The 24,816-nt window shown below is 48.4% G+C and overlaps 1 protein-coding gene across 2 annotated transcripts in view; it reads left to right on the forward strand.

Moving 5' to 3' along the window:
- LOC137300690 (cip1-interacting zinc finger protein-like) overlaps positions 1-23,104 on the forward strand; it is a 63,106-nt gene extending 40,002 nt beyond the window's left edge. For both annotated transcript variants that reach the window (XM_067969940.1, XM_067969941.1), the window contains 4 exons: positions 724-891; positions 2,438-2,489; positions 6,125-6,246; positions 16,856-23,104. In XM_067969940.1, coding sequence (XP_067826041.1) covers positions 724-891; positions 2,438-2,489; positions 6,125-6,246; positions 16,856-17,671 — 1,158 coding nt within the window. In that variant the 3' untranslated portion in view covers positions 17,672-23,104. The remainder of the gene's footprint in view (positions 1-723; positions 892-2,437; positions 2,490-6,124; positions 6,247-16,855) is intronic.
- Positions 23,105-24,816: the final 1,712 nt, after the last annotated feature.

The raw sequence follows: 24,816 nt of genomic DNA on the forward strand, positions 1-24,816 counted from the left end.
ATTCACCCCTTCCACCACCAGCACACTGTGGCTACAGTATGTATGCTCTACAGGATGCACTGCAGCACCTCGCCAACCAAGGTTACTTCATCAGCGCCTCCCTCCCCTGCGACCTGTACCACCAAGAACAAGAGCAGCACTGTTGGGAGAACACTTTCACCTCCCAAGTCACACACCATTCTGCTGTGGACATATATCGCCGTTCCTTCATCATCACTGGGTCAGAATCCTAGAATTCCCTACCTAGCACCATTGTGGGGAACCATCACCACAAAGACTGCAGTGGTTCAAGAAGTCGTCCCACCACCACATTATTAGGGCAACTAGGGATGGGCAATAAATGATGGTCTTGCCTGCATTGCCCACATGCCAAGAACAAACCAATTTTTAAAAAAATTAATCTTACCTCAGAGCTAATGCAACTCGAGCAACAAAATCAGATGAGCTCAGATCGTATTGCTGCAGCTGCACTGGGGGGAGGGTGTAATATCAGTGCGACAAGTTTACGTAGGCAGTTTCTGTTACAAATGTGGACAGAGGAATTTATAATGTGGGGAAAAAGTTGTCAGGAAATGCATGCAGATGCAAGACATTTAACACGTAGATGTCCTGTATCTGTAGGTAATATTTGGCACAAAATCCAAATATTTATGCCACATGCACATGTTACCATTTCTAACCTGTGCTGTAATCCCACATCAGTGAATTGCATTTTGTTTTCAGGTTAAGCTGCAGCGTAGCTCCCAAGATAAAGACCAGGCTGGACCAGATGATCCAGAGGACATGATCACCGTTGATGCAGTTGGTTGCTTTGATGAAGATGACGAAGAAGGGATGACTGAGGAAGAGGAAGATAGCCTTTCTGATTGTTTAAGTGATAGGGATTCTCAGGTTTGTCAATATGCTGTTAGAATGGTTTGTATTCTCTGCATTCACATACGAGTCTAAATAATCTTACTTGCTGTATAATTATATTAGAGGCCACATAAACATTCTATAGTTTTGTTTTTAACTACTGTATAATATGACACTTTCTTTTCTAAATTACCCACTCGCATCTTTCAAACTAACTTTAGGTGACCTTTATATTTAAGTCCCCTTTTACAAGCTCTGGATTCATGCTGTAATCATTGTGTGCATATTGCTGTGAGTCATCCCTCGGAGTAGCTGGTCTTTAAAACCGTTTTAACTGTGATGTAATGTCTTGACAGTTGCAAAAATGTAGGATTCCATTGATCTCTTTTTATTTTTGAAAATGAAGCACTTCTGTATAACAACTTGCAATGATATAGCACCTTTAACATAATAAAACATCCCAAGGCGCTTCACAGGAGCGTTATCAAACAAAATTTGACACTGAGCCACATGAGATATTAGGACCAAAATCTTGGTCAAAGAGGTAGGTTTTAACATAAGAACATAAGAAATAGGAGCAGGAGTAGGCCAATCGGCCCCTCGAGCCATTCAATAAGATCATGGCTGATCTGATCCTAACCTCAAATCTAAATTCATGTCCAATTTCCTGCCCGTAACCCCTAATTCCCTCGAGAAAGACATTAAGGAGTGTCTTAAAGGAGGAGGGAAAGGTGGAGAGGTTTAGGGAGGGAATTCCAGAGCTTGGGGCCTAGGCAGCTGAAGGCATGGCCGCCAGTGGTGGAGCGATGAAAATCGGGGATGCGCAAGAGGCCAGAATTGGAGGAGTGCAGAGATCTCGTGAAGATTGTAGGGCTGGAGGAGGTTACAGAGATAGGGAGGGATGAGACCATGGAGGGATTTGAAAACCAGAATAAGAATTTTAAAATTGAGGTGTTGCCAGACCGGGAGCCAGTGTAGGACAGCGAGCTAATTTTAGTCTAATTTTAAATTTATTCTGGGAGGGGGAGGAAGTGCTGAGACATCATACAGGTCTTTTAAAATAATGAAAGTATAAGGTTGAACTTAGTAAACTATTCAACTTGAGTTGTAATCATGGGGCTAGAGGACACAAGTACAAAATTCACAAGCCTTAAGCAAGGTTAGAAATTAGAATAAATATACCCAAAGGATAGTAGACATATAGAATAGGCAACCCAGAGAAGGTAGTTATTTGGAAGTCAATTAATGCCTTGTAAAAAGGAACTGGATTGATATCTATTGAGAAGGGCTATGGAGGTATCACTACTTGATTTTTTTTTTCAGGGGAGGTTGGAGAAGGAACTCGATGGCACTTAAATTAGGGGATCAACAGATAGTGTGGGAGAGGGTATCCGTGATGGAATGTCCTAAATGGATCTGGGATGGAATGAGCCTGATGGGATAAATAGCCTTTGCTGACTGTGGATTTCATGTTGTTTGCTTGGCTTCCCTGAAAAGGCACGGAGTTTGACAACCTCTTGAATAAAATGTGAATTTGAGAAAAGAAGAGAAAAAAATGTAAACATCTGCTTTGTACGTTTAGGCTTTGCTGTCAGAATTTGAGAAGGAGCCGTACGACGCAGAGGCTGTGTATGGTGAGTACGAAAGAAGTAAGCTAATGTATATTCACAATGCTTTTTTTCATTAAAACATGTTAAATTTTCCCAAATAACACATTAAAGAATTTAATGATAATTTAGTCTGTCAGTAAAATAACTCTGAATGTCAGCCTGTGATTTAATGAAGTTTTCAATTAGGTCAGATGCATTGACTTTTAGTAACAACAGCTTGCATTTATATAGCACCTCTAATGTAGGAAAATGTCCCAAAGCGCATCCCAGAAATGTAATCAGATAAAAATTGACACCTAGCCAATAGTAGGAAGGGTGACTAAAAAGCTTGGTTCGAGAGGTTGGTTTTAAGGAGGGTCTAAAAGGAGGAGAGAAAGTTGGAAATTTTTAGGAAGGGAATTCCAGAACTGAGGACCTAGATGTTGAAGGAATGGCCGCCAATGGTGGAGCAAAGGGAGTGGGGGATGCATAAAAGGCCAGAGCTTGAGGAATGCAGAGTCCTTGGAGGGCTGGAGGGGGTTACAGAGATAGGGAGGGGCGAGGACATGCTGAGATTTGAATGCAAAGATGAAAATTTTAAATTTGAGGCATTGGTGAACCGGGAGCCAGTGTAGGTCAGCGAGCACAGGGGTGATGGGTGAAAGGGACTTGGTGTTGGTTAGGATACGGACAGCAGAGTTTTGGATGAGTTCAAGGTTATGGAAGATGGAAGGCCGGCAGGAGTTCAGTGGAATAGTCAAGTCTGGAGGTAACAAAAGCATGAATGTAGGTTTCAGCAGCAGATAGTCTCCGGCAGGATCGGAGACGGGAGATATTATGGAGGTGGGCATAGGCGGTCTTCGTGATAGAGAGGATACGGGGTCCAAGGCTCAGCTCGGGGTCAAATAGGAGGCCGAGGGTATGATCAGCGTGGTTTAACCTGAGACAGCGGCCGGGGAGGGAAGTGGAATCGGTGGCGACGGAATGTAGTTTCTGGTGGGGGCTGAAGGCAATGGCAATGGAGGGGGTGATGGAGGCAAATTTGAAAGGGAGGCGGAGAGTACCCGAGGAGAGGGAACCGTTTACAATGTCAGCTAATAAGCCAGGAAGGAAAATCGAGTGGTCAGCAGTTTAGTGGGAGTAGGGTCGAGAGAGCAGGTGGGTCTCCTGGACAAGGTGAGCCTGGGGATGACATGGGGTGATGGAAGAGAAACTAAAGAAAGATGGGAGTTCGAGGCTAGGGCAGGGGGGCACCTTAGGGGAAGCTTAGCTTGGTGGGCAAGGGAAAGCAAGGGATGCAGCGGAGGCAGCTGAACGGATGGTCTCAATCTTAGTGCCAAAGTCCATGAGCTCCTTGCACATTTTGGTGATGTTAGAGGAGATGGGGAGAGGGGTTTAAAGAGACTGTTGTCAGTAGAGAAAAGAAGCTGGGGGTTATCTTACTTGGGAATGTGCCTTAAACTTCTCCCAATGCTTGTTGCCAAGGGAGTTGGGATATTGATTAATTTTTTTTGAATATTGCTCCATCTACTAAGATTCTTGTTTCCAGGAGACTGTTGTGCACTGTGATTAACATTGGTGGTTTTAAATGGTTACTCTTCCTTCTAACTCCCCCCTCCCTCTGTTTAAAAAAAATAAATTTAAAAGTTGTCTTTCGGGCTAAGTCTAAACAGAATCCAGCAGAGATGGATTAACATCTGTTCTGATGACTCTTAAACTTTCCGAGCAAAATGAGTTTGTTCTGATCTCAATTGGACGGGGACCAGAGCTCATAACGTCCCTCGGATTTGTTCATAGCTGTTAGAAATTCATTCGTCTCCCTCCGAGAAGGATAGAGTGTAAAGGACTAATGGGCACTATTCTGTTGGGAAGGGAGTAGGGGAGGCATATTGTCGGGATAATATAAAGAGAAGCAAACTCTGCACCTGGTTTGATGGGTGACCTATGATTACCTCAGTGCGGAGAGTAGGAAACGTCCCATTTCTTAAAGGGGAAGGAAAGTATAATAAAAGTGTACTACTTGGTTCTGAGTATCCCCTCCCCATGTCTGCGTGTAATAAAATTATTAAAATATTTCTTTTTTTTTTAAATCTTCAATTTTTTTTAAATTTCCCAGTCCAGGCCTCTCGGGCAACATCACTGACTGGAAGGAGATGCCTGCGTTCTGCAATGGCTGTGCTCACCTTAATAGGATCACAACTTTGGACCGATCTAAGACTGATCCAGAACTACCCAGTCCTAAACTACTGCGCGAGTGTCCGGTTACGCTGCATCCTATAATGCATACTGCCATTGCGTTGCCCATTTCAGCCTTCACCATCCTGTGATGAGATGCAATTGGTGAGGTCTTCCTGGAACCATGAACAGCTTAGGAACAGGAGTAGGCCATTCAGCCCCTCAAGCCTGTTCCGCCATTCAGTTAGATTATGGCCGATCTGTACCTCAACTCCATTTACCTGCCTTTGTTGCATATCCTTTGATACCCTTATCAAACAAAAATCTATCTATCTCTGTCTTGAAAATTTCAATTGACCCCCAGAATCCACATTCTTCTGGAGTGAGCGAGTTCCGGATTTCCACTACCCTTTGTGTGAAAAAGTGCTTCCTGATTTCACTCCTAAATGGCCTAGCTCTAATTTTAAGATAAAGCCTTCTTGTTCTGGATTCCCCCACCAAAGGAAATAGTCTTTCTTAATCCCTTAATCATTTTAAACACCTCGATTAGATCACCCCTTAACCTTCTAAACTCAAGGAAATACAGACCAAGCTTATGCAACCTGTCCTCATAAAATTAACCTTTTAAGCCCCGGCATCAAAACTTCATCTTTGTCTTTTGCCTTTGAGCATTCTTAGTAAGCTAACCTTCAGGGCCCCAAAAACATTCATTGATTACAGTGTTTGCTTTAGAGAGTTAGGAACGTAGAAGTGGGCCGTTCAGCCTCTCAAGCTTGTTCCACCGTTAAATTAGATCATGGCTGATCTGTATCGTAATTCCATCAACTCACCTTGGTTCCATAACCCTTAATACCCTTGCCTAACAAAAATACTTGATCCGTGAAAATAATCATTTTAGCTCAACGATCACTGTTGGACTCGCAAGCATTGAGTTCACACATTGCACAACAAAGCCTTTGGAAACAAGTTTGTGTGAGGCTTTTCTTTTAAAGTTGCTCTACCTTTTTTTAAATTTGAAACTCCTAGTGCACTGCCTGTTACCTTATTTAGAACCATTTTGTTCACAAACATTAGATCCCAGGTCTGAAAGTTATCCTCTTACTGTTTAGCCCACTCCAAGCACCAAGTTTGTATCTGCTTAGTGCAGAGGACTAAACTAACTCTTGCAGCATAGCTATACGTATCCAGACTCACTGCTGTGGCTTTCCATTATGGTATCATTGCAAAGCTTTCCTCTCACAAAACACACCTCCATATAATCTCTGAAGTCTGGAAGGTGATTTCTTCTTTTGCACTTAGCCATCAATCTTAAAAAGCTAATCATGCTGACTGAGGCCGAGAGCCAATTTTCTGTTAACTCTTATACAGCTGATTTTTTTTTTGTTTCAAACAAAATTCTTGTATGCATTTCCTTTTTTACTTTTAATTTGTTTTGTGTGTTTTGATGACAAGCTCACATTCAATGTAACATACAGTGATCGTCTTGGTTCCCCTCCCCTCCACAGGCCAGGAATTTGTGGTCCCAGTGACCGGTTTCCTCTGCAAGCTGTGTCACAAATTCTACCATTCTGAGTCCACTGCCAGATTTACCCACTGCAAGTCACTGATGCATTTTCAGAACCTTCAGGTTAGATGGTTGTTCCATGATGTGGCCTGTGTTTCATTTTCTCCACCTCTCCTCGCTACCTTTTTTTTGTCTTTCTCTCCACCACTTCTCTCTTTACCTCTCTACTTCTCCCTTTTAACCCTCTTTTCGACCTCCCTTTTCTTTTTCTACCTACCTCTCCTCCCCTTTCTTATCTCCTCTCTCTCCCTCTCCTCTCCAACCCACCTCTCTCTCTCTTCTCCCCCCCCCCCCCACCCCCCCGGCTCGCTCTCTCTTCCACACACCGCCCGGCTCGCTCTCTCTTCCACACACCGCCCGGCTCTCTCTCTCTTTCCCCCCCCCCCCCCGCCTCTCTCTCTCTTTCCCCCCCCCCCCCCCCGCCTCTCTCTCTCTTTCCCCCCCCCCCCCGCCTCTCTCTCTCTTTCTCCCCCCCCCCCCCCCCGCCTCTCTCTCTCTTCCCCCCCCCCCCCCCGCCTCTCTCTCTCTTTCCCCCCCCCCCCCCGCCTCTCTCTCTCTTCCCCCCCCCCCGCCTCTCTCTCTCTTCCCCCCCCCCCCGCCTCTCTCTCTCTTTCCCCCCCCCCCCCCGCCTCTCTCTCTCTTTCCCCCCCCCCCGCCTCTCTCTCTCTTTCCCCCCCCGCCTCTCTCTCTCTTTCCCCCCCGCCTCTCTCTCTCTTTCCCCCCCCGCCTCTCTCTCTCTTTCCCCCCCCGCCTCTCTCTCTTTCCCCCCCGCCTCGCTCTCTTTCCCCCCCGCCTCGCTCTCTTTCCCCCCCGCCTCGCTCTCTTTCCCCCCCGCCTCGCTCTCTTTCCCCCCCGCCTCGCTCACTTTCCCCCCCGCCTCGCTCTCTTTCCCCCCCGCCTCGCTCTCTTTCCCCCCCGCCTCGCTCTCTTTCCCCCCCGCCTCGCTCTCTTTCCCCCCCGCCTCGCTCTCTTTCCCCCCCGCCTCGCTCTCTTTCCCCCCCGCCTCGCTCTCTTTCCCCCCCGCCTCGCTCTCTTTCCCCCCCGCCTCGCTCTCTTTCCCCCCCGCCTCGCTCTCTTTCCCCCCCGCCTCGCTCTCTTTCCCCCCCGCCTCGCTCTCTTTCCCCCCCGCCTCGCTCTCTTTCCCCCCCGCCTCGCTCTCTTTCCCCCCCGCCTCGCTCTCTTTCCCCCCCGCCTCGCTCTCTTTCCCCCCCGCCTCGCTCTCTTTCCCCCCCGCCTCGCTCTCTTTCCCCCCCGCCTCGCTCTCTTTCCCCCCCGCCTCGCTCTCTTTCCCCCCCGCCTCGCTCTCTTTCCCCCCCGCCTCGCTCTCTTTCCCCCCCGCCTCGCTCTCTTTCCCCCCCGCCTCGCTCTCTTTCCCCCCCGCCTCGCTCTCTTTCCCCCCCCGCCTCGCTCTCTTTCCCCCCCGCCTCGCTCTCTTTCCCCCCCGCCTCGCTCTCTTTCCCCCCCGCCTCGCTCTCTTTCCCCCCCGCCTCGCTCTCTTTCCCCCCCGCCTCGCTCTCTTTCCCCCCCGCCTCGCTCTCTTTCCCCCCCGCCTCGCTCTCCCCCCCGCCTCGCTCTCTTTCCCCCCCGCCTCGCTCTCTTTCCCCCCCGCCTCGCTCTCTTTCCCCCCCGCCTCGCTCTCTTTCCCCCCCGCCTCGCTCTCTTTCCCCCCGCCTCGCTCTCTTTCCCCCCCGCCTCGCTCTCTTTCCCCCCCGCCTCGCTCTCTTTCCCCCCCGCCTCGCTCTCTTTCCCCCCCGCCTCGCTCTCTTTCCCCCCCGCCTCGCTCTCTTTCCCCCCCGCCTCGCTCTCTTTCCCCCCCGCCTCGCTCTCTTTCCCCCCCGCCTCGCTCTCTTTCCCCCCCGCCTCGCTCTCTTTCCCCCCCGCCTCGCTCTCTTTCCCCCCCGCCTCGCTCTCTTTCCCCCCCGCCTCGCTCTCTTTCCCCCCCGCCTCGCTCTCTTTCCCCCCCGCCTCGCTCTCTTTCCCCCCCGCCTCGCTCTCTTTCCCCCCCGCCTCGCTCTCTTTCCCCCCCGCCTCGCTCTCTTTCCCCCCCGCCTCGCTCTCTTTCCCCCCCGCCTCGCTCTCTTTCCCCCCCGCCTCGCTCTCTTTCCCCCCCGCCTCGCTCTCTTTCCCCCCCGCCTCGCTCTCTTTCCCCCCCGCCTCGCTCTCTTTCCCCCCCGCCTCGCTCTCTTTCCCCCCCGCCTCGCTCTCTTTCCCCCCCGCCTCGCTCTCTTTCCCCCCCGCCTCGCTCTCTTTCCCCCCCGCCTCGCTCTCTTTCCCCCCCGCCTCGCTCTCTTTCCCCCCCGCCTCGCTCTCTTTCCCCCCCGCCTCGCTCTCTTTCCCCCCCGCCTCGCTCTCTTTCCCCCCCGCCTCGCTCTCTTTCCCCCCCGCCTCGCTCTCTTTCCCCCCCGCCTCGCTCTCTTTCCCCCCCGCCTCGCTCTCTTTCCCCCCCGCCTCGCTCTCTTTCCCCCCCGCCTCGCTCTCTTTCCCCCCCGCCTCGCTCTCTTTCCCCCCCGCCTCGCTCTCTTTCCCCCCCGCCTCGCTCTCTTTCCCCCCCGCCTCGCTCTCTTTCCCCCCCGCCTCGCTCTCTTTCCCCCCCGCCTCGCTCTCTTTCCCCCCCGCCTCGCTCTCTTTCCCCCCCGCCTCGCTCTCTTTCCCCCCCGCCTCGCTCTCTTTCCCCCCCGCCTCGCTCTCTTTCCCCCCCGCCTCGCTCTCTTTCCCCCCCGCCTCGCTCTCTTTCCCCCCCGCCTCGCTCTCTTTCCCCCCCGCCTCGCTCTCTTTCCCCCCCGCCTCGCTCTCTTTCCCCCCCGCCTCGCTCTCTTTCCCCCCCCGCCTCGCTCTCTTTCCCCCCCCGCCTCGCTCTCTTTCCCCCCCCCGCCTCGCTCTCTTTCCCCCCCCCGCCTCGTTCTCTTTCCCCCCCCCCGCCTCGTTCTCTTTCCCCCCCCCCGCCTCGCTCTCTTTCCCCCCCCCGCCTCGCTCTCTTTCCCCCCCCCGCCTCGCTCTCTTTCCCCCCCCCGCCTCGCTCTCTTTCCCCCCCCGCCTCGCTCTCTTTCCCCCCCCGCCTCGCTCTCTTTCCCCCCCCCGCCTCGCTCTCTTTCCCCCCCCCCCGCCTCGCTCTCTTTCCCCCCCCCCCGCCTCGCTCTCTTTCCCCCCCCCCCGCCTCGCTCTCTTTCCCCCCCCCGCCTCGCTCTCTTTCCCCCCCCCGCCTCGCTCTCTTTCCCCCCCCCGCCTCGCTCTCTTTCCCCCCCCCGCCTCGCTCTCTTTCCCCCCCCCGCCTCGCTCTCTTTCCCCCCCCCGCCTCGCTCTCTTTCCCCCCCCCGCCTCGCTCTCTTTCCCCCCCCCGCCTCGCTCTCTTTCCCCCCCGCCTCGCTCTCTTTCCCCCCCCGCCTCGCTCTCTTTCCCCCCCCCCGCCTCGCTCTCTTTCCCCCCCCCGCCTCGCTCTCTTTCCCCCCCCCGCCTCGCTCTCTTTCCCCCCCCCCCGCCTCGCTCTCTTTCCCCCCCCCCGCCTCGCTCTCTTTCCCCCCCCCCGCCTCGCTCTCTTTCCCCCCCCCCCGCCTCGCTCTCTTTCCCCCCCCCCCGCCTCGCTCTCTTTCCCCCCCCCCCCCCCACCTCGCTCTCTCTTTTTCCCCCTCCCCACCTCGCTCTCTCTTTCCCCCCCCCCCCCACCTCGCTCTCTCTTTTTCCCCCCCCCCACCTCGCTCTCTCTTTTCCCCCCCCCCACCTCGCTCTCTCTTTTCCCCCCCCCACCTCGCTCTCTCTTTTCCCCCCCCCCACCTCGCTCTCTTTTCCCCCCCCCCACCTCGCTCTCTCTTTTCCCCCCCCCCCACCTCGCTCTCTCTTTTCCCCCCCCCCCACCTCGCTCTCTCTTTTCCCCCCCCCACCTCGCTCTCTCTTTTCCCCCCCCCACCTCGCTCTCTCTTTTCCCCCCCCCACCTCGCTCTCTCTTTTCCCCCCCCCACCTCGCTCTCTCTTTTCCCCCCCCCACCTCGCTCTCTCTTTCCCCCCCGCCACCTCGCTCTCTCTTTTTCCCCCCCCCCACCTCGCTCTCTCTTTTTCCCCCCCCCACCTCGCTCTCTCTTTTTCCCCCCCCCCACCTCGCTCTCTCTTTTTCCCCCCCCCCCACCTCGCTCTCTCTTTTCCCCCCCCCCCACCTCGCTCTCTCTTTTTCCCCCTCCCCACCTCGCTCTCTCTTTCCCCCCCCCCCCCACCTCGCTCTCTCTTTTTCCCCCCCCCCACCTCGCTCTCTCTTTTCCCCCCCCCCACCTCGCTCTCTCTTTTCCCCCCCCCACCTCGCTCTCTCTTTTCCCCCCCCCCCACCTCGCTCTCTTTTCCCCCCCCCCACCTCGCTCTCTCTTTTCCCCCCCCCACCTCGCTCTCTCTTTTCCCCCCCCCCACCTCGCTCTCTCTTTTCCCCCCCCCACCTCGCTCTCTCTTTTCCCCCCCCCCACCTCGCTTTCTCTTTTCCCCCCCCCCACCTCGCTCTCTCTTTTCCCCCCCCCCACCTCGCTCTCTCTTTTCCCCCCCCCCCACCTCGCTCTCTCTTTTCCCCCCCCCACCTCGCTCTCTCTTTTCCCCCCCCCACCTCGCTCTCTCTTTTCCCCCCCCCCCACCTCGCTCTCTCTTTTCCCCCCCCCCACCTCGCTCTCTCTTTTCCCCCCCCCCCACCTCGCTCTCTCTTTTCCCCCCCCCCACCTCGCTCTCTCTTTTCCCCCCCCCCACCTCGCTCTCTCTTTTCCCCCCCCCCACCTCGCTCTCTCTTTTCCCCCCCCCCCACCTCGCTCTCTCTTTTCCCCCCCCCCCACCTCGCTCTCTCTTTTCCCCCCCCCCACCTCGCTCTCTCTTTTCCCCCCCCCCACCTCGCTCTCTCTTTCCCCCCCCCCACCTCGCTCTCTCTTTCCCCCCCCCACCTCGCTCTCTCTTTTCCCCCCCCCCCACCTCGCTCTCTCTTCTCCTCCCCCCCCCACCTCTCTCTCTCTCACTGTTTTTTCTCTTCTAATTCTGGTGTTTGGTGTTGTCTCAGACTTGCTTTAAAATCCCTTCACTTCTACTGAATGCAGTTCAATTATTGTGGAAGCAACTAGGATTTTTCCAATTTAAGCAAAAATGCCCTGATCATGTAGTCTTCCCAGTGTTGCTGTTTGCGATAAAGTTGGTCACATATAATCTGTTGCTACAAGCATGTACTGTACTGCTTTAAGTTTTGCCCTATTCAGTGTACCTCTACTCATTAACTGGTCAGAGTGACAATGAGGTTGTTTAGATTTGGTACATGCAACTTTCTCCACTCCCTCCCCCAATTGACTTGATAATCCTGAATAGTTTGGAAATGAGCAGTCTTAGGTTTAGATATCAAACAAACTAGAAAGGGATAAAATTTTAGTGAACTTATTTCCAGCAATCTCAGTTCAGTTCCTCTTATAGACATGAATCAACGGGGATGACAGTCAGATTTGGGATTGAAATGGTGTTGATCAGAGAGGGTGTGGGGGCAGTGGGAATTTTGGGATTTTGAGTTTGGGGTTGAGGTACATTGTTTGGGCAAACTGGTTTAGCTCTGCTTTGCATCTGTGCTTGTGCAAGACCTGGACTGATTGTGAGGAGTTCAATCCTTGGCGCCATTTTCCCTCAGTGAAAAATGATAATGATGAAATATTGATACTTTTTGAAGGAAAATTGGAGCAAGTCTGCGACCTATTATGCATTCACCTTTCATGAAACTGTTTCCGTTGATGTTAGTTAACATTGTGGTTTTTGTACCATTTGTTTTACATTGGTTGTATTGTTGCAGTCCAGTCGTCCTGTCCCATGTTGCTTCATCTTTCATTTCAATGCTCTTATCTAGTTTGTAGTCTGTATTTTCGCAGTCTGCCTCTGCTGCACCTCATAGCCACTTTCTTTACCTGCTAATCCATGTGGTTTCACATTTCTCTTTCTCTCAACTTGACATTGCAGCATATCTCTCTTGACATGTTAATCGTTTTACAGAAAGTAATTAAGCAAAAAGTTATGTTGTCAATTTTACATTTCAATTCAGGACTGACTTGCTGCTTCAGCCCCTAAGCAGGCCGTCCTGAGCACAAAACTAGGGAATGACTCCACAAATAGAAGTGGAGCAGACTCACAGGATTTGAATGCAATCCCAATCCACTGCCATTAGATGAATCTTAATCTAACCACAGCACTTGGTGACATATTAGTTATTTGGCTTCAGTATTGAGATTTCGCTGTGTTTAAACTATTACGGTTTGGGTGTTTAATTTTTGTTTGTGTCGTGTAAGTGTGAGGTGCACCCAAGACTTTTATGCCAAGCAGCGAAAGGTGGCTTGTACTGACTGATGCATTTGACGCACCCCCAGTTTTGCAGGTCAAACAAAAATCATGGAATTTTTAAAGTAACTTTTAACCCAGACATGAGTTGGGGTTTAATTTGCAGCTGTAGAGCTTAATATTTTGCTGCTTCTAGTCCATATCATTAAAAAAAAAACAGTGCACATATTTTGTTCATTCAGTTTCTCACCGTGCAGTATGTTTTATACTTTCATGTTATTGAGGTCGGTGGGAACAGTGTTTTAAAAAAAAAATTACCTTGTTATTGGCTCTTTCATAGGCTCAAAAATTCAGATCAAAACCTAACTGGAGAGACAAGATTTCTAGCTTTTTCTGATCTCTTAACCGTGCTAGATCACAGATGCTCGAGTAATATCACTGGGATTACGACTACTGGTTCAACCTTTGGATACATCTTGCAACAAGTCACTGGTGCTAGTACTGCAGTCTGTACTTTCGCTGTGTGTTGCTGCTGATGTCTACTGTGTTCACCTGGTGCTAGGGTCACTGGTGGTACCTCTTTCACAAATGCACATGTAGATGTATGCCTGGTTGGAAGTATCGAGTGTACTGGGACGTGCTGTTCTCCGTGACTGGCCTGTTTGAATAACAACGACACCTTTTGATTGGTGTGATGCTGTCCCAACATCGTATAAGATATGCGATTTGAGAACCTATTCATTCAATCATCTGACGAAGGAGATAATCTCCGAAAGCTTGTGATTTTAAAATAAATTTGTTGGACTATAACCTGGTGTTGTAAGATTCCTTACATTGGTTGGAAGTAGTCTTTGTTAGACTTGGTTATCACACAAGCTAGAAAGACAGGAAGTTGTGTTGATGCATGTTTAAGTAGTTTCATCACGGATCTGTTCCTGTACAAGTAGCTAACATTTGGTGTTTGGGCACAAACTCCCAATAGATCCAAAATGTATTTTGTGGGTTGCTCTGCTTACAACTGTTGCTGTGTGAGGTTCTAGAAAGGATGATATCGGCATCGTGGAAGAGCTCAACCAACTGTTAGCAGGTGATTTTTGGTTGCCAGTAGGTGGAACATTTGGTTTAACCTGTTCAGTATGAATCACTCGGGTCTTGCAGTACCACCTACACCTATAGAATTAGAGTTCAAGTCTATTTCCATGGAAGTCCTTATAAAACAAAATCAGCGCTCCTGTCGTAATCGAATGGCTTATCTTCTGTTTTTTTTCTATCACCTCTGTTACATGGTTAAAGTACTAAGTTGCACTTAGGCAGACTCTTTCATAGGCACTAACTAGAACAGAGGGACATGATGATGTAGTCTTGACCAAAAGTTGGTTTCAGCTGGGGCAAAACTGGGAACTAAATATTCTTGACTAGAAAATTTTCAGGAAAGGTAAAATTTTCAGAAGGAATTAAAAAAGGGGAAGGAAGTTTGTCCTTGCTAATTGAACACGTGATTGCAGTCAGAGAAAAATATTTCTTTATTGGCAGTGGTGCACAGATGCAGTCTGGCAGGGTTGAGTATAAGAGATCTGTTATCATATTGGGAGTACATTAAAGACCACTGGATGGTGGATCAGATTTATAGGCAGTTTAAGAGAGGTTTTCAGTAGTAAGAGTTGTAATAGTTTGGGACTTGATAGACTGGGATAAGTTTGTGGTTTTAAAAAAAAATGGAACTTTTTAATTGATTCAACCTACATTGGAATCTTTTTAGGTTAATTTTTATGATTTAAATTGCTTACCTGAAAGATTGATCTTTTAACTTGCATTTGCATTGATCGCTTCAGTTGGTTAGATACGTAGCTCGATGAATCAATTTAACAAGTTGCATCTGCGTCAGCATATTGTTTAACTGTCCCTTTTGCCCAGTGAATTATGAAACCTTCCCCTTCCAGTCCCCAGTGGTTGATTTGTAGTGCCAAACAAGACGGGACTGGTTTACAGAGTGTTAAGAGTATTCCGCAAGAGGCAGGTACAAAACAGTGATCAGAAGAGGCCAGTATTGAGGAGACGGACAGAATTTGGATAAGATCTAGAAAATTAGCTAAATTATCAGTCCAGTCAGGAATATTGGTAGGCTGATTGCACTTATGTACTTGTCAGAGAACAGCATTAATGCTGATCTAATTGGTATAAGAGAAGTGGGCCAATCTTGGTGCTTAAAGCAGAGGGGATGTTAGAGTTGGTGGATTTGATTTAGTTTGATAAATCTCTTTTACAGTCTGTCAAGATTAGGATAAATGCAAGGAATCTTACAACACCAGGTTATAGTCCAACTGTTTTATTTGAAAATCACAAGCTTTCGGAGGCTTTCTCCTTCGTCAGGTGAGTGTGGGATTAGGATAGAGAGAGAGGCAGCAAATTAATTTAATGTGGGGGTGGGAATAGTTTTTTTTGCCATAGGAGTTTGAAATCTGGTGATATGTTGGTCAACATCACACTACCGTAAGCACATACATCTTTAGTTTGAGCAGAAAGAGTAAGAGTGCATATATTAAAGTTTGAGCTGGCGGCCTGTTCGACGGGGGTAAAATTGATTTATGGCGGGAGCGCAAAACGGACCTTAGCGAATGGACAGCCTGGTTACACCCTATTGAAGGCATTGGAAAACAAAATCGGGCGGGGTGTAAACAGGCTGCCGGTTCGCTATCGCCCGTTTTGCGCTACTGCCGAAGACCAGTGTCACCCCCAATATTTCCGCTGCCTGGATAAATTTTAAATTAGTCTCCCAATGACATCTCAGCAATAGGTGTAGACTAGTACAGAGCAGCATTGTACTGATGTTTCTAAAAGATCCACAAGCTTAGTAATCCCAGTATCGGTAACCATGTTATTGCACTGCCCTTTGATACGTAGAGTCCTGGCGTCTAACTTTGTTGTGCCTCCGAATTAAAGGGACTGCTTGTCTATAGATTATGCATAGGTGTAAAGAACCCCAAGATCGAAGTAAGGAAGGTTACTTGTGATTTTCATTCATTGGTTTTTAAAATAATGGAAAGTGTAGTAAGCAACCTCGTTAACTAGGACTGTGAGCTAAAGAGTAGAAGATACAAGTACAAAATTACAATCCTCGAGTAAGGCTAGAGTGTAGGGAGAAAACTCTCCCCCTGTAGAATAGCAGGTATATGGAGCAGATTTCCAGAGAAAGTCTCTGATTTGGGGTCAGTTGACATTGTTATAAGGAGCTGAGTTGATATCTGTTGAGAGGAGAGATTGAAAGTTATATAGATATGAACAACATTGGATGATTTTTATTTCAGGGGAGGCATGGGAAGAAACATAGTGCTCCCCTTTCTAACCTGGGGCACTGGCTGCTCTTACTGAAATTGGGTAATTCACCACACCAAACCTGGAGCCGCCTTGGGTTATAGATTTTAATTGTATTCTACAAGGCGTAAGCTACTGTTGACCATGAGCCCTTTAGCTTTGAACAGTCCTTTGTGCGCTCTGCATATGCCAGTAGATGTGTTCTCGAGAACTTAGTGAAGGCAGCAGCTCAGAGCTAAGTGTTTGCAAACACCTGGCTACGAACAACAGCAATTTGCAATCAAACAGCGCCTTTAACATAGTAAAACATCCCAAGGCGCTTCTCAGGAGCAATTATCAAACAATATTTGACACCTAGCCACATGAGATATTAGGACAGATGACCAAAAGCTTGGTCAAAGATGCAGGTTTTAAGGAGCATCTTCAAAGAGGTAGAGGTAGAGAGGTTTAGGGAGGGAATTCCAGAGCTTAAGGCCTAGGCAGCTGAGGGCACGGCCGCCAATGGTGGAGCGATTAAAATTGGGGCCAAGAATTTGGGCACGGAGATCTCGGAGGGTTGTAAGGCTGAAGGATGTCAGAGATAGGGAGGGGCGAGGCCATGGAGGGATTTGAAAACCTTTGGAATAATATATAGGATTAGCAGACTGAGTGAGCGGGCAGCTATTTGGTGGGGGGTTATCAGCTGATAGCACGGAAGTTCATCGCGTAACAAGTTCTGCCGCTGGGCTGTAGGATTCGGGCTCCTCTCCACATAGTGAATTGTGATGTTCGGTGAGGTGCTAATCAGAAACCGGGTGGTTCCCTACAAAGTGGAAGGGAAAATTGGACGGTGAGTAACATTCTCACTGACTTCATGGCACCAATTACAAGGCAGCACAAGATTTGGGAGCAGATCACTTCCCCATGTTCTCAGCCAGGGAAAGGTACAGAATTGGAGCTTAAAAAGGAAGGTGATGCTTTTTATAAATTCGCTAAGTGTTGCACTTAGCAACAAAAAGTAGTATTGATTCAACTGCAAGTATGTATTTTTTTTTTTGACAGTGACTTTCCAAAGGTTTGATGCCTTTGCCTATTATTTGTGTTTTCTTTGTTGAAACAGAGTTACAAAGCACAAAGAGCCCAAGATTATTTATCTGCATCTGTTCAAGCGCCAGCTCCTTCCGGCGGGGTGAGCAGCCTTGGTTCGACAGATGATCGCAAGCCAGCGGATGGTAAGCAGGTGGAGACTGACGAAAAATCTCCCGACACCGCTGTGAGCAACCCTGAAATACAGGAGGAAAGTTCCAAACCCGAGGCTGGGGTTCCTGCACCGTCGGGTGACCATGCCGCTCCCTGTATGGGCGACGGCAACAACGACAAGGACAGTCCTTCCCACTCTCAAAAGCTCCAGCTTGAGAGCCTGAGTGGCGCAGGCGGAGCTGGAACGATCTCCGGTGGTGCGCCCGTTGCGGAGCTCGATTCCGAATTAATCGGCGGCCCCCTCTTGATTGACGAAGCGCCGAGCGGCCCAAAGGAGGCAGCGGCCGATCCCGACAAGTGCGAGTCGAGCTCCGTCGGGGGCAGCGAGGCGGTGGACGAGGATCAGGATGGGAACGAAGAATGCGAGTTGAGCTCGGCAAAGGCCGAGGAGCACAGCGAGGTGGAGGAGGGAGAGGAGGAGCACCTGCCCGACGGCGGCCTGGTGGAGAAGGATTGCGAGGAGGCGAATGTGAAGGGCGAAGAGAATGACGCTGAGCTGGAGGGCAATGATGGGCAGCTGGAGGGCAATGATGGGCAGCTGGAGGGCAATGATGGGCAGCTGGAGGGCAATGATGGGCAGCTGGAGGGCAATGATGGGCACCTGGAACGCAACACCCCCAAAACAAGATCCGGGCGGGGAGCCAGAGGCCGTCGCCTCTCGAGAAGAAAGAAGTAAATTTTTTAAAAATCCAATTCCTTTTTTTAGGGTAAATTATACCACGGTTTGGCTAAATCTGGGTGGCCCACGATGGATGAGATACTTCTGCTACCATGTTAGGTTCACAGTGGGCTATATCAGTGGTTATGTATTTTTCTTTCATTAGTGAGGGAAGAATCATGTGCGAGTCTACTGCTGATTATTAACTATAGTGTCCCAATGCAGTACCTGTTCAAAAATATTTTTCGATCCTCTTAAGGATTATAAAGTAGAGGCAAAACTGTGATGCTCCAAAGATTTTAGTATTGTAACTTAGAGCATTCGCCTTCAGTGGGGGTTTTTTTTTGGAAGTAATATCACCACAGACTTTACTACTTGTACTGCGGATGGGTGGTACCATCTGTTTGAACACTGTCCCTTCATCGCTTGAACCTGAACCTGGGGTGTTCGAAACAAAATAATTCCTTGTAGGCTTGAGACCCTAGTTTTTAAAAAAAAAACCAACCTCCTTTCAAGTTGGCCATTGGTTGTGGAAGGAATTGAAATATCGCACGGCAGAGTGGAGTTGCTCTGACTTGGGGCTCTTTGCTGTGTGATAATTGCATGTAACCTTGTCGCTGGGTGCAAGGTGGAAAATCAAACCATTTCCTGCAACCTTGATAAGTGTATAACAGTGCGCCTCACTGGTGTAAGATAGGCAACTATTTAATATCACACAGAGCAAACGAAAGATCATACACACAATCTGTGAGATCGTGGAAACATAATGCAGCATGCACCGATCCGTCTACCAGTCTTAAAGCAATTCCCAGCATCGATTCTGAAAACTCACATGGGTATCTGCCCTTCTTGAAGCACAGGTGGGGGATGGAGTTCTCAACCAAAGAAGCCGTCGGTGGAAAGTAAGGGCCCCTGAAAGAGAGGAACTGGGCCTCTGTGCTTGAACAATGGTTACAGCAGAGAAGATTGAAGGGCATTTCTTTTGCGTGATCGAGCTCCGATCACCTGTGTGACCAAATGGATTAGGTGTCTTTGAGGCCGTGTGTGGGGAGTATGATTTCTGACGAAACTTTCCATCAGACTCGCCAAGTCTCCTTTCCAAGCATCCGTTCTTGGTAATGCGTGATGCCGCTAAATCACACGCAGTTCATGCGTTAACATGAGAGGTGCAGTATTACACTGCTCTCAGTAATATTGGCACTCCGTCATTCAACCAAAATAACACTTTTTAAAAAAAAAAATAGCTTTGGGATGTGGGTGACACTAGCAAGGCCACATTTATTGCCCGTCCCTAGTTACTTTGAGAAAATGGTGGTGGGCTGCCTTCTTGAACAGGTTACGGTCTTTGTGCATGTGTTCCCACAGCACTGTTGGGTAGGGGAATTCCAACATATTGCTCCCGGGACTGAAGGAATGGCAGTGTATGTCCAAGTCAGGATGGGGTTCCCTTAAATTCCTGTTCTTGTCCTTCTGGGTGGTAGAGTACGCGGGGGGGGAGGGGGATGCTGCTGAAGTAAGTTTGGTGACTTGCCGCAGTGCATCCCGTAGATGTAGGGATTCCCAACTCTGCTTGGACATGTTCCTGGAGGTGTTATCACATGACCTCCAACCGCCACACTCCCGCCATTGGTCGCCCAGCATGTCCATCCTCACGACGCACCGCCTTCCCACAGCCAATTGGAAAGCGAACATACTCTTAGTTACCTGATTGGATCATTCTTGACTGTCAGTTAAACAACTTTTTTTTTTGCCAGCTCCAATATTTTTATAACTAATAAGCGAAAGTGTTCAAAGTTTTTTTTAAAAAAAAAAAACACACTTTGTTTAATGCTCCTATGATTTTTCCCTTGGGTATTGCTCACAGCAGTGTCCTGGAGATTAATCTCTAATTCCTGGAGACTCCAGGAAAATCCTGGAGGGTTGGTAACCTTGTGTAGATGGTACATACTGCAGCCACAGTGCGATGAGGGGGTGGATATTGTTTGGTGGCAGGGTGCTGATCAAGCAAACTGCTCTACGCAGGATTCTACCGTAACTATCTCAAAAGTGGCTTCCTTGACATTTTTGAAATGCTGAATATTAGAAATACACAATAGAATAAGGGAAGGATTCCTTCCTCTTGGGGAATAAGATCCAATTGTCAATTTCTGTGACCGTTTCTTTTTTTTAAAAAAACCTCTTATTTAATTTGTTTTATAAAATAATGGTAATTGTAAAATTTTAACTCACCCCCCCCCCCCCCCCCCCGAAAATAGACAACAGGCCTGTCAGCACTTAGAGAGAAAGGATAAGTTATGGTTTCTAGCGTAGATCCTTCATCAGAACAGTCTAAACTTGAGATGTTAACTTTCCCTTTCTCATACAGACACTCTGTATTTCCAGCATTTTCAGCTGTTTTAATTTAAGCCTCTTTGGCCTAAGAAGACATTCAAGAAGACCTGAATGCAATTTTTATTTGGGCGATCTGACTTTAATAATATGTAATACTAACAGCACTGCTGGTATTAAAATATGAAATAACAGCACCATCGAACAGTGCTGGCCCAGCTCCAGGAAAGTTACCCTTATTATCCAGCCTGGTCTTTGGCTGGAACTGCTTTACTTGTATCTGCTTTCCACTTCCAGAGCTGGGTGCTCCCGGGGTACAGAGCTTAGGATGGACCCATTCATTTGCTCGTTAGCCAATGTGGTAATGCAAACACTAACAGTAATTGTGCTACCATGTTTTCCAAATAGTGCGGCCAGCAGTGTTTTTTTTTTAATTTGAAGCTGTTTCTGCTAACCCTGTTTAGGTCCATGCCACCTTTATTCAGCTATCAGAGGATAATTTCCTGATCTGTAAAATAGCCTGCGGCCCTTCAGATAACAGAACAAAAGTGTGGAGCAGCTTGTTTTCCTGGCTTGGTTGAGGTCACACGGCCGCACTCCAGCAGTGGCTGACCTGCTACCAGTCATTTGCTAGGTAAGTCTCATGACTGTTTTCCCTTCTTCTTGCCTCTGGTTGGTGCCTCTCACCAAGGGCAGCTCACAGACTGGCAGTCCTTGGGCGCTATCCCAAGTGTAGCTACTTGATGGTGCTGCGTGTTGGAACTCCAAACCACTGGCAAAACTATAGTTTCTTTCAAACATGACAGTCATTTCTTGCTGTTTTAAAATCTGAAGTGCAGATAACTGCAGTAAATTTTATTTAAATAGGGTTATAGTAGTGTACTGGTTATAGTACTGGACTAGCAACCCAGAGGTCACTGGTTCCAATCCCATCATGGAAATCTTTAAAGTTGAATTTAACAAGTCTGGTTATTTGTGGGCTGTGCACCAGAAAAATGAAAGTAGTTAAAACTCACCCAGACCCTAAGCTGACTCTGAAGTAGTCTAGCAAGCTTTCTCCAGGGGGCAAGCTGTCGATGTCTGCTTAGGAAGAAGGCCCACCTCAGAGCGAGTACAGATGGACAATAAGTGCAGCCTCACCTAGCGTCGCCTACATCTCTGCAACAATTACATTTTGGCCAACATGAAATTTAACTAACAAGTTTCAAAATTCTTCAATCTTCAGCTAACCGTAGGTTCGTCGTTTTAAATCAGATGAATTGGACATACCTTGCTGTTCAAATGTCAAGCCTCCTTTCAGAGCTGCCAAGTATGCGTCCTTTCTGTGCCAGGGTTAAGCTGCCCTTGGTCAGGGAAGTGCCAACAATCCTGACCAAGGGCAGCTTATGAGGAAAGCCCACTGCGAGCAGTGATGAAACTTCACTTTGACGGATTTAACCCGCCAAGAATGAGATGAAATGGGGGAGGGGCAGCAAGGAGGAGACACCCACGGTATGTATTTATGTGTCTTCTCCGTTCCTACCCCCAAGGTCACTCAGTGACTTGGCGGGCTGGGCTGGACTGACTGACCACACAGCACCATATATGATCACACATCAGCAAAGGACGGGTTTTCATTTTGTACGGAAGTTGAAGAAGGTCATAGAGCTGGAGTCTGGAACATTAGATTCAGCCACTCCATTGGGCACTTTCTGGTCAGAGTTTGTATGGAGGCACTTCAGCCCCGAGTGCAGTACAACACTGCCTTAACCCCCACCTTCTGAAGAGCCCGAAAGCTGCGTGATGGTTTTGGGATAATCTATCCCCATAATCTGTTTGATTCGTATGAGTTGACACAAGTAGTGCCAAATGGAGGATAGTTTTATTGTTTGGGAACCAGAGTTGACAGTACCAAAGTTTAGGGTCTGTTCACACTTGACGAGGCTCCCCTATCCCCAAACCCAGGCCGCTTAAGTGAAAGGGAAGAGGCTTTTCCCCCCCCCCCCCCCCCCCCCCCATTAAACAGAGCAGATCTTCATTCCGTCTGTCTGGGATGGCTTAGAACAGGTGCTGCTTCTAACCAGCATTCCACATAAATAGTCCACTGTAGCACCCTCCACATAGCAGTATCTGATGCCAGAATAGATGTCTGAACATCTGCTATTTTTGTCTTTCAAATCACTGCCTTGTATTAGTCATTCGAGAATCTCTCACATTTGAATAGATGCAGTGTACGTAATCTCACAGGGCTCTCGCTCTGTCTGTGATTTGGGCTGCCCCTATTTAGAAGAAAAAGCAGATTCCTTTGTACTCGGCTCGAGCCAAAATCCAGCATGACCAAATGTCTTTCAACTGTCTTTTCTGTTTTGTTTTCCTCCCGCATGGTCCAGATTTAATTCAAACCCAGGTGTCGAGTGGAGGAAAAGTGTTCAAATGTGCCACCCAGTTTCCTGTCGGATCTTCATTCCATCTGTCTGGGATGGATTAAAACAAAGGTAAAAAGATGAGGTCCTTAGCTGGTGGAGATCACTTGTGTAATAATATAACTAAAGCAAGTACAGGGGAGAGATAGTGGAATACAGGCCAGTTGTGCAGAAACAGAAATTTGTTTTCTTCCCCTAAAGTCTCTCCGCACACCTCATAATGACACGCTGTTAAGTTGCTTCTCCCTTTCACAAACACCTCATTCTCTTGTTCGAGGGGGTGGAATAAACACTGCAGATCGTGAGGTGAATATGCTCCTTTTTACCTGTTTTTATATGCATCCTTGACTAAGTTGATCTGTAAAATACCGCAATAAATTCATCGTCAGCAGTTAACTCTTCATTCCTTACAAATCCTCTAGAAACGTGAAATTTGGATTGTAGCAATGGAATATTTTGAATGGACAGTGTTCGGTGTATTTAGGGTAATGGGACATTTAAAAGCTACCTTTTTTTGAGATGGAAGTCCTTTTAATGTTGAATACTTTTTTTTTTTAAGTCATTCAGGTTGCTGTTTGTGAGTACTGTCATTTTTTCCTTACTCTAAATAAAATGCTGTTTCTAGTGTAGTTTGAAAAACATGTTTGTTGTTTTCAGTTGGTGGTTGAATGGCCTGGAGACAGGTTTTGGAAATAAAGCTTCAGTCACATACTGTTTCAAATGATTTTAAATATATGGTGAGGTTGCGTCTCTTACTAAAAAGGCAGCCGGTATTTTTGAAATTCTTCACACTCGATTTGAGATTTCTTCCTCTGCATCCAGAACGTGAGGTTCAGCCTGCAAGTTTGTACTTCCCCTGAATTTCAATCACTAACTCATTTGATGTTTCTAAGGCTTCTGGGCAGCAACTTCTTGATCCAGCACTTGCCAGTTTTTAAAAAAAAATTAAAACATCAAAGTACTGATGAGTACAGTCATTCAGCCCATCTAGGGTATCCTATCCTATTTTTGAGATCAATAGATTTGTTAAGGGTTACGGAACCAAGGCAGGTGGATGATCTAATTGAATGGCGGAACTGGCTCGAGGGGCTAAATGGCCTACTCCTGTTCCGATCCAACCCACCCACACTAACCCCTTCCCTTCCCCACCCCATCACAGCATTTAACTGCCTCTTGAATGGTTCCAAAGTTTTGCCTGCACTACCCTTCAAGGAAGACCATCCCACACAGCGATCACACTTTGTGTGAAATTTGAAAGGACGACTTGCACAGCTCTACAGGACAGTTGTAAAATTCACAATCCTCAAACAAGATCAGTGTTTTTTAAAAAAAAAGTCCTGTTCCCCGCAACCACCAGACAAGTGAACATGTGGGACAGACACTCAGAGAAAGGGGCTGACTTTTTTAAGATCGCTGGATCATTATCTGATTGTGATGGGGAATTGGTGATGGTGATATTATTTTGATTTTTTTTTCAAGGAAGGAGTTTAAAGTAGGGGATTAACAGGGGAGGGGGGGTGTCCATGATAGAGTAATTACACAACGATGTGGAATTGATGGACTGGACTTGTGTTTTTACGCAGGGAAGGCTGCCAGTCACGGAACAGACACAGTATTGGACAGAAGTAAGTTACCAATTCCATAGGGACAGGGGAGAAAATAGCCATTGGTTCCTGTATAAAGCAGATACGAGTAGTCCATCTGAACCCCTGGTGGATAGACAAGGAGACTACAAACGTATAGTCACCAAAGAATTACATTCTACAGAACAAGCCCCCATCATTTACACTGACAGATTTATTTTTGAAGTAGGATATTAATTAGTTATAAAATATAGAAGCAGCACCTCGCACCACTACTACTGCTGAGCCAGACACTAGGTGTACAAGTGTCAAACTCAATCATCCTTTGGCAGCTTGGATAGGTAGCAGTGTAGAGGCAGGTTCAATAGTAACTTTCAAAAGGGAATTGGATAAATACTTGAAGGGAAAAAATTTGCAGGGCTATGAGGAAAGAGCAAGGTGGGGAGGGAGTGGGACTAACTGGATAGCTCTTTCAAAGAGCCAGCACGGGCACAATGGGCTGATTGGCCACCACCTGTGCTGTAAGATTCTATGATTTGGACCACTGACAGTGCTAGCTGTTCAACTGTAACTGGTGGAAATGGTCTTTTAACTATTTACTGTCTCAAAACCTCACATTTTTGAAAATATCTTAGGCTGAAGACGATGTTAGACCTTCGTCCTCTGTGGTATCTCCGCTGACAGTGCAACAGCTGCTGGTAGATTACAGTGAGGAAAGAAAGCTATGCCCCATCAACCCATTGTGGCCTCTATTCGACTCTGCCTTAATGGGAAGGCACGTTGTTTTCAGTACCTCTGCCATTGACACTGGTGCTCAGTTTCTCTTCCATAAGTTAGAAACAATATATAA

The sequence above is a fragment of the Heptranchias perlo genome, chromosome 31 (assembly GCF_035084215.1).
Source record: "Heptranchias perlo isolate sHepPer1 chromosome 31, sHepPer1.hap1, whole genome shotgun sequence".
Classification (NCBI taxonomy): domain Eukaryota; kingdom Metazoa; phylum Chordata; class Chondrichthyes; order Hexanchiformes; family Hexanchidae; genus Heptranchias; species Heptranchias perlo.